The sequence below is a fragment of the Petromyzon marinus genome, chromosome 35, assembly GCF_048934315.1.
Source record: "Petromyzon marinus isolate PM22_M1 ecotype Great Lakes invasive population chromosome 35, UKy_Petmar_22M1.pri1.0, whole genome shotgun sequence".
Classification (NCBI taxonomy): domain Eukaryota; kingdom Metazoa; phylum Chordata; class Hyperoartia; order Petromyzontiformes; family Petromyzontidae; genus Petromyzon; species Petromyzon marinus.
In genome coordinates this window covers 13,425,936-13,441,500 of record NC_133701.1, presented here as the reverse complement: position 1 = coordinate 13,441,500, position 15,565 = coordinate 13,425,936, and the positions used below count along the sequence as shown (strand labels likewise).

The window sequence follows — 15,565 nt, the reverse complement described above, 5'->3', positions numbered from 1 at the left end:
TTCCTGCAGCCACGAAAGTTTTAAGTCGGGGCTTAACAATCTTGACCTGCATTGAATGTATGTATCGTAGCGTGGTAACCCTGAAATGAAATCGCTAAAGCTACGTATCATACATGCATTGAACGTATCGTAACGCATCATATTCTACTGTACTCACCAAGATTCTGTCCGTCGATTGCATACTTGAACGATGTTAGGTTGTTGATGGCTACATTAACTTAGTTGTCGGAAGATGAGGATGGCGTTGATAAAGTACAGGATCGTACCTCGTACGCTGCTGCGTTTGCCTGCCGCGCGAAATTAAAAATATGTTACAATTTTGTCATATCGCTATCGCCATCGTAAGATCAAATTTCGTAAGTCGGACCATCGTAAGTCGGGGACTACCTGTAATTTTTCTAACTTGGGGTTGTTCAGGGGCGCCTGCGGCCCCCCTCACAACCATTTACGGCCTTCGGCCAGGAAAGTCACAAAAGGAATTGCACACGAACGACGCATTCACGCAAACACCCGATGCTCCGCTTTGAAGTTTTAAAATGAAACATCTTTGAATTGTATCATGTTTTAAATAAGATAATTTTATTTCTTCATTCAAAGCTTGTATCATTTTGCATCTGGAAGACTTAATTGAAAACGACATTTCGTGTGAATTTTCTCTCGTCGTTAAGTACAGTGAGGGAAAAAGTATTTGATCCCCTGCTGATTTTGTACGTTTGCCCACTGACAAAGAAATTATCAGTCAATTTTAATGGTAGGTTTATTTGAGCAGTGAGAGACAGAATAAAAACAAAAAAATCCAGAAAAACGCATGTCAAAAATGTTATAAATTGATTTGCACTTTAATGAGGGAAATACGTATTTGACCCCCTCTCAATCAGAAAGATTTATGGCTCCCAGGTGTCTTTTATACAGGTAACGAGCTGAGATTAGGTGCACACTCTTAAAGGGTGTGCTCCTAATCTCAGCTTGTTACCTGTATAAAAGACACCTGTCCACAGAAGCAATCAATCAATCAGATTCCAAACTCTCCACCATGGCCAAGACCAAAGAGCTCTCCAAGGATGTCAGGGACAAGATTGTAGACCTACACAAGGCTGGAATGGGCTACAATACGATTGCCAAACAGCTTGGTGAGAAGGTGACAACAGTCGGTGCGATTATTCGCAAATGGAAGAAACACAAAAGAAATGTCAATCTCCCTCGGCCTGGGGCTCCATGCAAGATCTCACCTCGTGGAGTTGCAATGATCATGAGAACGGTGAGGAATCAGCCCAGAACTACACGGGAGGATCTTGTCAATGATCTCAAGGCGGCTGGGACCATAGTCACCAAGAAAACAATTGGTAACACACTACGCCGTGAAGGACTGAAATCCTGCAGCACCCGCAAGGTCCCCCTGCTCAAGAAAGAACATATACATGCCCGTCTGAAGTTTGCCAATGAACATCTGAATGATTCCGAGAACTGGGTGAAAGTGTTGTGGTCAGATGAGACCAAAATGGAGCTCTTTGGCATCAACTCAACTCGCCGTGTTTGGAGGAGGAGGAATGCTGTCTATGACCCCAAGAACACCATCCCCACCGTCAAACATGGATGTGGAAACATTATGCTTTGGGGGTGTTTTTCTGCTAAGGGGACAGGACAACTTCACCGCATCAAAGGGACGATGTATGGGGCCATGTACCGTCAAATCTTGGGTGAGAACCTCCTTCCCTCAGCCAGGGCATTGAAAATGCGTCGTGGATGGGTATTCCAGCATGACAATGACCCAAAACACACGGCCAAGGCAACAAGGGAGTGGCTCAAGAAGAAGCACATTAAGGTCCTGGAGTGGCCTAGCCAGTCTCCAGACCTTAATCCCATAGAAAATCTGTGGAGGGAGCTGAAGGTTCGAGTTGCCAAACGTCAGCCTCGAAACCTTAATGACTTGGAGAAGATCTGCAAAGAGGAGTGGGACAAAATCCCTCCTGAGGTGTGTGCAAACCTGGTGGCCAACTACAAGAAACGTCTGACGTCTGTGATTGCCAACAAGGGTTTTGCCACCAAATACTAAGTCATGTTTTGCAGAGAGGTCAAATACTTATTTCCCTCATTAAAATGCAAATCAATTCATAACATTTTTGACATGCGTTTTTCTGGATTTTTGTTGTTGTTATTCTGTCTCTCACTGTTCAAATAAACCTACCATTAAAATTATAGACTGATCATTTCTTTGTCAGTGCACAAACGTACAAAATCACCAGGGGATCAAATACTTGTTCCCTCACTGTAGATGTCCTTGCTGGGGGTTTGATGCGGACTTTCACCTGTTTGGGATTGCGGGATCGAGATCAGGCGACAGAGAGCTGCTGGCCGTGCGAGAAGATCGCCGTCTGCAGATCGATTCCAACGTGATCGAACGTCTGTCCCTGGGCCTACCTCGTTCATGCAGGGGGTGCGTGTAGGTTTACAGCGCCGCCTGCATGAAAACGACGGAAAGTGCAGCGTTAATCACAGACAGATAAAGTTGTGCGCTTATATAAGAGTATTTTTCTAATATAAATACTTTTCCATAAATTGTTTAGGTGCGTATAAAAAACATGAAGATTCTTTAAACGTGAATTGCCTAATGAAGATAACATTTTATGTTGTTCGTATTAGAAACCGCTGCAACACCGCAGTCTGATTTGTGCCTCGGGGAAGTCTTGGGGTGGCTGTGAAGGCGTCCGGAGTGAGAGATTTCCCTTCATTCGTCGCGATGAGCTGCCGGCATTGTAGCCACGACGTTTGAGACCCATTCAGGGTGGTGAAAAAGGCGCCCGTCGCTGTAATGAGAGACGGCGTCACAACGCGAGGTGGCACTGCAAATAGAGCAGCAGCTCACGGCCTACACGCTCTAGGCTTCTGGCAGTGTCAAAGGGGTTGCGTGGTGTGGACTCGAGGGTCATGGGGACAGCATTTGAGTGCTTTGTTTTGTTTCGTATTGTTTATAAACGCCTACCTTTGGTGGATAAGACAGCGGCATTACTTTCACGGGAAGGCCAATAACATGACGAGGTTTTCTGAATTAGAACACAGTCTTTTCAGAGGTCACTCACAACATCCCCACCTAGTCGAGATGTCACGAGCCGCCACTGCACACAGAGTCCGTGTACAGAAAGCTGAGGTTCGTTGCCCCATCTCCACAGGGAGCGTCCTCTGTAGCCGTCTTGTCTCCTTTTCAGTTTTTGGACTTGACCATCGGCCATCGTCACATTGTGGTGGAAATTACACATGCCTATAGAATTTGCACATCCCTATGGACATTCCACATCCCCATGAGCCGGATGGCTATGCCATATGATAACCACTGCTTGACTTCCCCCACAAAGTGGTATGGGCCGAGTCAAACACCCCCCCGCCCCCCACACACAGAATTTGCACTTGCAACCTCCCGATTGCGAGTCGCTCGCAGGGAGGAACCACGGACGAGCGGGCAAGGCAGCCACGGCTGTGAGCCGGCGCCAACAATTACCCAAGCTCTGCGGTCCTCTATACACGAAGGGGTTATCGGCCAATTAATAAGTGCTTACGTGTGGGAGGAAACCGGAGCGCCTGGATAAACCCCATACGTGCGAGGGGACAACACTCTATCCCATACAGAGGGAACAGGTGGAGTGCACATTTTGCCGTAACGCCTTCTCCTGGCGAGCCGGGATTTGCTTCCTCCTCCCCCTCCTCGACGCCCACGGAAAAGGAGTGTCGCAACACGTGTGTGATCCACCAACCCTCGCTGCCTCCATCGTGTGCTGGACTCCAGGCGGGCGCTACAGCTGCCAGGCCAAATACCCTTTTTGTGTCCCCGTGGGAAGTTTAACTGAGCACCAACACTTGAGAGGGGGCCCTGCAGGGGGTTGTTTGGCCTGGGTGCCTTGATGGTGAGATGTTAATTGCTTCCCCTGGTATACAGGAGGTCGTGGGTTCGATCCCGACCATGACGCCTGTGTATTTGGAGTTTGCATTCTCTCTCCCCATGGTCGCGTGGATTTTTCTCCAGGTTCTCCGTTTTTTCTCCTCCACATTTAGAAACATGTGTTTACAGTATTGTCTGCTATAAATGTCCACATTGATAAACCACTCTGTTGAGCTATAATTTGTGGCCCATGTGGCTTACAGCTCAGTGGGCCTTACCTGGTAAAATAAAAATAGTTAGCTAGTCAGATACATGTCGGAGGATACCGGAGAATCCTGAAAAATAGTTCCAGACATACAAGGCAACAGCACTAAAAACTCAACACAGATAGAATCAAGAATCCATTGTTACTGTCAACCTAAGTGACATTCCCTCACTGCCTCACAGCCATTGCCTGAAACACATGGTATTCTCAGGCGCCAGTCTCAACCCTTGTTGAAGAGGGGCGCATTCAGGGCGATGCATTTGTAGGGCATTTGGGCGCAGGCTGATGGCTGCTGGTGAGGTTAAAATAGCTTCACAATCGCTAAAATACGTTTTGTTGACACCCAGAGATTGGACAGTGGAGTCACGTTATGCAGATATATTACGACAAAGGCGGATCACATTCACCACGACACGCTGTGGGCTGCTCTGTCGCATCATGGTTCATATTGCACATCAATATTTACATCCAGCAAGACATCCCCATAACATTACACATACAATCAGTAAGAGTTGCTTTGATTTCTGTTCAGTTATTTTGCTCTGATTTCTATTTACTTCTTTGATGTGCTTTGTTTCCATATTGTAGCTTTTGTCATTTTGATTCTTAAATATGTTATTGTTAGTGTTCATATGAGGTTAGAAACACTTAAGCCTGTCTGTGCTCTCCAGTTGCCTGGGTGAAAAGTGGGCTAAGTTGTTGCCCAATCCTGGCCGAGCTGGCTCAAAAACGTAATAAACTAACTTACATTTTGGTGACCCGAGTCACTATTGCAAAATTAGACTCTCGTCAAATGTTCACATTAAAATAGCCCTGGAATATACGATTCATATATCATGTACTACTAACATTCCGTAAATTCCATGTTTATAAAGTGACTCCATATGATCATATGAACAATAAAAAAACACAGATTCAACCACTCGGTTTGTGGCTCTCGGCCACTCTAGATCCGTGCGTCACCATCAACGATAAATGTTTTTACACGGACCGCCGCGCACCCATAACATTTTACAGATTTACAACCATTCGAACCACTCTAATGAATGCACCTGCTGTCTTGATTAGCCCTGAATATTTAAAAAAATGCAACATCAATGATGTATTTGTTTATTAAAATATATTTAATTGTAATGTTATTAAATGTCATTATTGTTAAAGTGAGAAGTCAATAAATATCTAAGTGTGTGATCTCCAGTTGACTGGTTGCAAAGTGGGGCTCTCCTTACCCAATCCTGGCCAGCCTGGCTCTAAAACTCGATAAACGATCATCGCACCTCCACTTGGCACAAACACATATATCATTAATTTGTGCAATGGGCAGCAACAAGAGATATCTGCTTTGTGAACACAAATATCCGCGACAGAGATCACAAGGGGGCCACTTCCCCATGGGGGCTTTGCGGCACGGGGTGGGGAGCTACTGCACTCGGAGATGGCTGAACCCCCAAGGGATGGCACTCGCGGACGTAAACGAGGTGACGGGTCACGCCGCCGCATCCCGTAGGTCCCGGGTCACGATCAGGGGTCGGCCACCCGGACTTCAGAGTTCCCCAAGCAGACAAACGCTCCTACTGATGCTGCTGCTGCAAGGCTGACCATGGAACGCGGGCCCCACAAACGACGCCCGGTGGAGCTGTTCATCTACGGCACGCGGGCCGCTCCAGGACTACTCACTTAGGATCACTTGATCCCGTGCGGCCCTGCCACTTGAGCGTGATATCTAGCGGTCGCCGCAAACACCAAGACGCACGTGCAGTTTGGAAACCGTGACGGCATGAATGCAGAAGAGCCGGTATGAAGTCGATTCGTCCTTGCAGCAGCACACGTTTGATGCCCTTTGTTCCCCTTTGCAAAAGTGTCGTGGTGTAGGAATAGGAAGCATCCTGAAAGTGCGGGTAGACACGCGTGTGTTTGGTGTTCAGAGAAGCGCCGGTATACAATTCCAGCGTGTACCGAAAAGTTGCACCTCCGTGCGTTTGTGAGAGGAAAGGAGGCCCAGGCATCGCATTGATAACGATAAATAGAAGAAGAAAGTAAAAAGTGATTTCCTGCCCACATTGGGCATTGAGGCATTGGTGCTAATCTCCCGTTTACAGTCCTGCAGAGCCAGTGGTGGAAATTAGTCCCATGATGTCTACCGATAGGACAACCCGCAGATATCTTTCCCCACAAAGTGGAACTCATTTTTATCAACCCTGAAAGGTTGATGGGCCAAGTAAAGCCCTCCTACCAGGATTTGAACTTCCAATCTTCCAAATGTGAGTCGCTCGCTCTACGCAGAGCAGCCACCTGGCTGGCTCGGGGTAAAGCTGAACCCTCGTTCGATGTTGTGCTATTACCAGATAACACCATGGTGTGGTGATGCGCGGTTGCCTATCAGAGGGTCATCACCGCTTGTCCGCTACACGACCAGGTTGGCCGTGCTGGCAGTTTGTTCCACAGGCTGCATGACCGCGGGGCCCTCCCTGGTCGTCGCCAGCCTGGCCAGGAATTGCCTTGTTGTGAGCGCCATGCACGAGGCCAGCAGCACGAAGGCGCGTGTCGTGACGCCGTACACCACCGTGGCCACGAGGATGACGCCGCCGCAGGCGAGGAGGACGACCGCGATCCCATGCATGGCCGTCCAGGCGGCCACCCCGGAGTTTCTCTGCTGCGCGACGACGAGCATCGCAGAGCCCGCGATGACGCCGCTGGCTCCGCTCAGCAGGAAGATGATGACGTCGAGGCCTCCTCCGTCCATCAGGAAGCTCACGGATGATCTCCTGTACACGAAGCTCATGTGATGCACGGTGGAGATGACCAGCAGCTTGAATACCACCAGGAAGCTCCACATGCAGAGGAAGATGGCCACGCCGAACTGCCAGTTCACCTGGGCGTACGAGACGTCGACGATGATGATGACGGCCCCGATCATGCAAGCGACGGAGAGACCCACCGACGCGAAAAAGCACAGGGTGGAACTCCGGGGCTTCTCAAACCACCAGAGGTCCACGTCGCCCTCCAGGGGGTCCGGGTTCGGCGGGGGCGCAGCGCCGCGGCCTTGCGGGGGACCCCCACCGTTGGCGGCAACCGCGTCCACGTCGGTGTCGGTGTCTCCTGCCGGCTCGGACATGGCGCTGTCTCGCTGCACGGACAGGGGTCGCACGTGCACTCGGCTGACGCAGCGGTAGAGCGAGCAGACCACCACCTAGATCCTAGTATCTCTCAACACCACTTGTCGTAGCCTTACGGATACCAGTGGGGCATGAAATCAACAGGTGGCTGAAACCACTGCCCGAGAGGTTAGTCACTTGGACCCCATTTCACGAACTTCACTGAGGTCACCGATAACAGACCATGGAGCATATTAAACAAAACTTTTTTACTCGTCTAAAAAATATGACGGATTCATGAAAAAAATATTTCATGAAAAACACGACAATTTAAAGATTGTATTGCATTTCTCTATTCGAAAAATGTTTCTATGTGAATCACCTTTATCGAGCTATATAAAAGCTGTTTGAGTTACCTTTCTATCAGTAAGAAAGTAAACGAAATATTTCAATAAAAATGTTTTCCCAAATTAACATTTTTCCTCAGCTGTGACAGTGAATAAACATACAAACACTTGGTTCTCGACTCATGTTTGTTGCAAGTGTATACTTATATACTTATGGTAGGAATTATTTACCTATTATAAGTATCGACTTACGGGATTCTGTATTGATGTGAATGCAAAAAATAAACTATTTATTTATGAAAATTAGGGGACACAGGTCGTTGCCACCTGATTTTCACAAATTTTCGCTAAAATTGTGAGCAGAATGTCGCTTTTACCAAAAAATGTTTGCACTCAGTTACAATAGCTTACTGGATTCTGAATTGATGTGGATTTGAAACAAGTTACTATTTATTATTGATTGGAAGGGGAGAGGTCGGTGTTCACGAATGTTCATAAATGTTCACTCTAACTGCAAGAAAAAGTCATCAAAGTGAAACAGCAGAGTTATAAAGGGAAGGGATCTCAATGTAAACCACAAATGACACAAATACATCTTTGACTGTATCTATGAATAAATGTATGACTGGGTTTGGACAGTACTTGTTTTTGAGCAAAATAATGCATGATGCAATCTAAACCTGGTATTGCATGATACATGATATGAATTGCATTATGTTATTCCTAGAAGTCATGGATGATGCAATCATAACTAGGCTTACATCCCTCTGTTTTAACAAATTGTCCTATATCAGCTCTAGAAATCATGCAGTGTCGTGCTCTCTTATTTGTCAGTGTTTTATTTTGCAAAGGGACACAATTCTGTTTAGCCAAAGTGAGCAGAGATGCCTCGTAATTGTGTGAACAAAGCAGATTTCAGCTATGTTTGTGGTGAAGTGACTTTTGCATCACAAAAGCGCAGTATAACCACTATGGTTAAAAGAGCCTTTCACCTTTCTTTTGGCTGCAAAATTGGAGATCAGGACAAGATGTGGGCCCCACACATAGGCTGCAACACTTGTGAAACAAATATTCGTCAGTGGTTGAACATGAAAAGGAAATCTATGCCTTTTGCAGTGCCAATGAATTGGAGAGAGCCAACAGATCACATCAGCAATTGTTACTTCTGCATGGTGCCTGCAATTGGGAAAGGTGTGCAAAGAAGAAAAAGTGGACTGTGCATTATCCAAGCATTCCATCAGCTATATGCTCAGTACCCCACGGAGAAGGATTGCCGGTTCCTGATGCACCAGAATCAATCTCACTTGAGTTAGACGAGGAAGAGGATTAAACTTCTGGTCCTGAACCATCAAGGTCACGTGACCCAGATTTTCTTCTTTCCTCCTCCTCTGAAGCACACCTCATAACACAAGGTGAACTGAATGACCGAACTGTCCAAGAGTAAGGCAGAGCTGTTGGGCTCCAGACTGCAGCAGTGGAATCTCCTGGCAGGTGATGTTAGGGTTTTCATGTTCCGTGACCGGCAAAAGGATCTTGTCCCATTCTTCTTCATGCAAGGTGATCTTGTAGCCTGCAACAACATCGATGGTGTGTTGGCAGCCCTCAGCATCGTTCATGATCCAGATGAGTGGAGACTGTTCATTAGATCAATCGAAGATTAATCTTAAAGCTGTTTGCTGCATAATGGCAATGTTTTGCCATCACTTCCAGTTGGTCATGCCGTTCATATGAAGGAAACCTATGACAAACATGAAACAAGATTTGAGGTGCATAAACTATGACCAACATCAGTGGCAGCTTTGTGGCGATTTGAAGATGGTTGCTCTCGTGCTTGGTCTGCAGACTGGATACACAAAGTACTGCTGTTTTCTCTGCGAATGGGATAGTCGCGTGAGAGATTCCCACTACATCAAGATAGATTGGCCACTCCCACAGTCATTGGAGCCTGGGACGAAAAGTGTTCAGCAGCCACCACTTGTTGAATCAAGAAAGATTTTATTACCACCCTTATACATCAAACTGGATCTGATGAAGAACTTTGTCAAAGCCATGGACAACACACAAGCAGCTTTAAAGTACCTCCGTGGAAAATTTCCAAGGTTAAGTGAAGCTAAGATAAAGGAAGGTGTCTTTGTTGGTCCTCAGATTCGTGAACTTATTCTAGATGATGCATCTGACAGTGCACTCTGCATGGCAAGGAAAAGACGGCATGGAACGCCTTCCAGTTAATGGCAGCAAATTTTCTCGGAAACAAGGCAGACAACTACCGGGAGTTGGTGGAAAACCTCCTGCATACAAAAGCCTTAGTTGCAACAAGTCACTAAAGATACATTTTTTGCACTCTCATCTCGATTTTTCCCACCGAACTGCGGAGCAGCGAGTGACGATCATGGCGAGCGATTTCACCAGGACATTGCAACAATGGAGAAACGCTATCAGAGCAAATGGAGCCCATCAATGTTTGCAGACTATTGCTGGACAGTGACACGAGATGCTCCATTTAATGAATACAAGAGACAAGCCAAGAAGCGTCGAGTAGACACTGAATAAGGACTAAACTATGTACTTATATAGACACATAATAGTTTTTGTCTTTTGTTTCATAATACATTTTATGTATATTACCCTTTTGCTGATTTTTAAAGTGTTACATGAACACGACGGTTAACATGTTATCATGTTAAGCAACCATAAACACGTGAAAAGAGCTAGGTTTACAATTTATGAGTAAAACTCTACTATCTACAAAATATACATAGACCTAAAATGTAAAAACTTAAATATCTTGGGCACAGTAGCCAATCAGTTGTTTACATTGTCTTATTTGAATTCAGCATATCAACATCCATAATAAACAGCACATTTCATCTCTGAAGCAGACGACGTCTGAAGAATTGTTGACCAGTGTAATAAGTAACAATTTTAAGAAGTCTTTCATGAATTTTATTTTTTAAATTGCATGAAAATCCACGTAGCCTACCCAGCGTTACACACGGCGTACATATCACCAAAACTACGTGCATAATGTTACTAGGTAAGGTCCACTGAGCTATGTAGCTGTTTTTCAGAAGCAACCTGGGCACAATTGATCACCCAAGTGGCTTATCATGTGGAAATGTATAGCGGCCAAATGCTCTAAAAGCATGTTTTTAAATGGAGAGGGAAAATCCGGAGGACTCGGATAAAAATCCACGCGACCACAGGGAGAACACACAATCTCCAAACATAGAGCAGGCATCAGGGTCGGGATCGAAAAAACACGACCTCCTGTATACCCTGCGAATAGCTAACATCTCTCGCCAGAGTGGCTCAATGCCAGATTCACATATAGGAAGGAGGCATCATCACAGCGATACACTCTGATACTCCTGACGCAACCGTCTGGCTCATCAGCCACGTCAACGTTAAAATTGCAAGCTACGTTGCTCTACACCAACGTGAGCCACACGAAGTAGAAGACTGGGCCCGGTCTAAGTGAACGCGGCCTTCGATGGACGCAGTTCTCAGCAGAGACTCACGAGAGGCGCGCGGTCGATGTCGCTGCGCAGGAATGGGTTACAGGCACCACACCGGCTTGGTTGACGAGTCCAAAGTCTCGTTCGGGGTTAATGATTTGCCGCGCATCGCAACACAACACCGTTTCCTGGCGATGCAATGATAGAGTGCGGTCTAAGGTACACCTCCTCAAGCACCATGACCGTCACAACCCACTTGCTCCACCCCATGTTTATAACACTAAACCACTAAATCACTGGGTGTCGTCACGGATATAATAAGTAACGCAATAAATACAGTACGCTGATCGTACACCTACCTGTCCATATTTGTCTCGCCGCATAAAAAACGGGATGTGTAAAACATCCCATCAAGTGATGATTTTTTTCAGAAGCTATTGTTTTCATCGAAGCAAAAACTCTGCATCAGGCTCGACATTGTGTTTAGTTTTGATGTTTGTATTTAGTTTGGTGTCCTTGCCCGCACCTCAGATTAGCAGGGTTGGCTACGTACGGTGGGAACGAAGTCCAAAATAGATAGAGAAGAGTCAGGCTGGCTTCAAGTACCTTTGATTTCTTATATACGTTCAAATATCGACAACATATTTAATAGACGTACTTAATACATCCTCAATTATCTACAATATATCTAAAATCACTGAATAACGGGATATACCCTCAATTATTAGCAAATTGGTCAATTTTTAGAGCACGCCTAAAGAATCAAACGTAGCAACAAATATCTTGCCTTGGCGGGTACCGAGGGCAGTGGTTATTAACGGGGGTACGTGAGGTGATTTATCAATGTGTGAAATTATATCTTACATTAGAGTAATTGGTGAATGATCATGTTGTATGACTCTCCATTATAGAGGTTTTTGTGGGTTAGATCGCGTAAATATATAAATGTGTCGTTAAAACCCGACACAGCCAAATAGTAAGCGTTGTCACTTAAACAGAATGTGGCCAATTCGTCACTAGTACAGCACTAGTGTGTAGTGTAGTGTATAGTAGTGTGTAGTATAGTGTATAGTAGTGTAGTGTATAGTGTAGTGTATAGTAGTGTAGTGTATCGTGTAGTGTATAGTAGTGTAGTGTATAGTAGTGTAGTGTATAGTAGTGTAGTGTATAGTAGTGTATAGTAGTGTAGTGTATAGTAGTGTAGTGTATAGTTGTGTATAGTAGTGTAGTGTATAGTAGTGTATAGTATAGTGTATAGTAGTGTAGTGTATAGTAGTGTAGTGTATAGTAGTGTAGTGTATCGTGTAGTTTATAGTAGTGTAGTGTATAGTAGTGTAGTGTATAGTAGTGTAGTGTATAGTAGTGTAGTGGATAGTAGTGTAGTGTATAGTAGTGTCGTGTATAGTGTAGTGTATAGTAGTGTAGTGTATAGTAGTGTAGTGTATCGCGTAGTGTATAGTAGTGTAGTGTATAGTAGTGTAGTGTATAGTAGTGTATAGTATAGTGTATAGTAGTGTAGTGTATAGTAGTGTAGTGTATAGTAGTGTAGTGTATAGTAGTGTAGTGTATCGTGTAGTGTATAGTAGTGTAGTGTTTAGTAGTGTAGTGTATAGTAGTGTAGTGTATAGTAGTGTAGTGTATAGTAGTGCAGTGTATAGTAGTGTAGTGTATAGTGTAGTGTGGTGTATAGTGAAGTGTATCGTGTAGTATACTAGTATAGCACACCGGTGTGTTGGAGAGCCAAGCCACAACATTTACAATCTGAGTACGACGTTTTGCCAGTAATTACAACTAGCTTCATCAGGCGACAGCCAGATTTGTGAAGTCCACCTGTTTAATTTCTTATATAGAGGCGTAGATGTGGTGAGCACCCTTCTGCACAATGTGGGGGGGGAGGGGGATTAATGAGGTACGCTGCCCTTTGCAGGCATGCATTTAAATAATGTATTATTTGATTATTCGTTTCCACACAGCACTAAGGCGGTAGCTATCTGAACGGTTAAAGTTATTTTTATTTATTTCAATAACGATAGATTCTCTAATTAGTCTTGGCCAGTAGTAGCTAGTTTTGTATGAATCTGCCAATATAAAATGACTACGATACAATTGTAGTGGAATAAATAGGCGTATGGGGGTAATTGGTGAGTTTGCGCGGGAGCAATTAAGCTGGGGGAGCTAAGGACGGCTGTGATTGGCTGGTGTGGTTGTCAGGGCTGGAGTGTGATTGGCTGGTGTGGTTGTCAGGGCTGGAGTGTGATTGGCTGGTGTGGTTGTCAGAGCTGGAGTGGCGTCTTGAAGTCTGGCGAGGTAACACGTGCACGGGCACGCGGAGCTTCGTTGGGACACGGGTTAATTAATTGGGGTGTAATGAGAGCGGGGATAAATTGGGGATACGTGAGGAGAAACAGAGAGTTGGAGTCGGGGGCTGGACGAGGCAAGACGTGGAGCAGCTGAAGAGAGAAGCAGTTAGCAGTGGAGAGAGCATAGTGATAGCGAAGAGCGGAAGATAGAGACGAAGCAGTTAGCAGTGGAGAGAGCACAGTGATAGCGGAGAGCAGAGACGAAGCAGTTAGCAGTGGAGAGAGCATGGTGAAAGCGAAGAGCAGAGACGAAGCAGTTAGCAGTAGAGAGAGCACAGTGATAGCGGAGAGCGAAGAGCAGAGACAAAGCAGTTAGCAGTGGAGAGAGCACAGTGAGAGCGGAGAACAGAGACAAAGCAGTTAGCAGTGGAGAGAGCACAGTGATAGCGGCTGACCCAACATAACCCGCACTGTCTCTGTTTCCATGCAATACGCACCTTTCTACTCCACTACATATATATGACTCGTGTGTAAAGGACTCGTGTGTAGAGGACTCATGTGTGTGTGTATATTACTCGTGTGTGTGTCTAGGACTCGTGTGTAGAGGACTCGTGTGTATATGACTCGTGTGTGTGTGTGTAAAGGACTCGTGTGTAGAGGACTCGTGTGTGTGTGTATGACTCGTGTGTAGAGGACTCGTGTGTAAAGGACTCGTGTGTGTAAATGACTCGTGTGTAGAGGACTCGTGTGTGTGTATAGGCCTCGTGTGTGTGTGTGTGTATAGGACTCGTGTGTAAAGGACTCGTGTGTGTGTGTGTATGTGTGTGTAGAGGAGTCGTGTTGAGGACTCGTGTGTATAGGACTCGCGCGTGTGTGTATAGGACTCGTGTGTAAAGGACGCCTAAGAGCGACCATTATTAAATGTTAATCGTCACTCGCGGCAAACAACCACCGCCATGACCATTTGAATTGGCCGCTAAAAGTTGCCGTAAATTTGTTTCTGCCGATCTTAAGCCAGGATAAAGGAGGAGGGCTGGCGTCTGGTGGCCGTAAAACCCTAAAGCCAAGACATGAAAATTCCGAGCAAACAAACGGCCCTCAGTCCCCTGCAGCCCCTAAGTGGGCAGAGGGAGCGAATCATCTGGGGATCTAATGACTGCCACCGCAGGGAGTGCAGACCCGACGGTGGTCGTTACGTTGTCTGCATACATCAAGATGCAGAAACAATGGGAAGAGCAGAAGGTTGTTGGGGAGCAAGATAAGGTTGGCCACGTGAAATATTGGAACAATGACAGGAAAAGGTCAGGAATTACCAGACTGCTTGAGGAGGAAAGTCAACGTTGCGTGCATCCAGGAAACAAAACGGGAAGGCAGCAGAGCAAAAGAGATTGTGGTTTTAAATTGTTATACCATGAAACAACAGCAATGAGAAATGGGGTTGGAGTTGTGCTGATTGAGTAGATTAAGACAAAGGTGGTGGAAGGCAGAAGAGTGAATGACAGACTGCAGATAGTCAGACTGGTACTGGGCAGCGGGGTTGTAAATGTGGTGTGTGCATAAGCCCCACAGATGGGCTGTGTAGGGAAAGAGAATGATTAATTTAGGGAGAGCACAGCAGAGGGGTACATCTCATGCATCTGTCAGGAGTGACCTCAGTCAACCCATTGGCACCTGCTGGATCTGTCCTGTGACCTGCCAGGAACGAGCCTTTGACACTTCACGTGATCTCAAAGTGCACCTAGCCTGGCATAGGCGCCGTGGTGACGTTGCTGCCACTTCGTAGCGAATTGCGGGTACTATTGGTTATTGTAATTTGAAAGGAGTGCGCGGTGGGGGGGCGTGAGAACCTTTGGGAGGACATGAGGCATAGAAGGGACACGGGGGTGAGGACAGCTCGGGGTCTTGATCTCCTTAAGGTGCCACGCCTGTTGAAACAAGCTCGGCCGTAGGTAACTCTGCGACCGCGTGCCGGGATCTTCTACAACTTGTGAACAAGGCGGAGCGATGGGGCTCTCGGGAAAAAAGGGGCTGCGTGTGTGGCATTGGAGTCGTGACAAAACGCCACAAATAACTTGTACCGAGACAGAAAACACAGGAGAAACAAACGTGACGTTTATTAACATGTATAATTATCACACACGTGAGCCGGACCATGAATCATATTCCCTCATTTAGAGTGGGGGAAAAAAAGTGGCTGTCTCAGCCTCTTCCAGTCAAGGGCAAGGATGCTTG

The 15,565-nt window shown here is 46.0% G+C and overlaps 1 protein-coding gene across 1 annotated transcript; it reads right to left on the bottom strand.

Moving 5' to 3' along the window:
- Positions 1-4,986: 4,986 nt before the first annotated feature.
- On the bottom strand, positions 4,987-15,097 carry TMEM125 (transmembrane protein 125). Its single transcript, XM_032966310.2, has 2 exons — positions 11,097-15,097; positions 4,987-7,263 (listed from the first exon to the last, which is right to left on the bottom strand). The coding sequence occupies exon 2, from the start codon at positions 7,249-7,251 to the stop codon at positions 6,541-6,543; it is 711 nt and encodes a 236-aa protein (XP_032822201.1). The 5' UTR covers positions 7,252-7,263; positions 11,097-15,097; the 3' UTR covers positions 4,987-6,540.
- Between the last annotated feature and the right edge of the window lie 468 nt (positions 15,098-15,565).

Coding starts and splice junctions, on each gene's coding strand:
- TMEM125 (XM_032966310.2), bottom strand. CDS start 7,251: ATGTCCGAGCCGGCAGGAGACACCGACACCGACGTGGACGCGGTTGCC.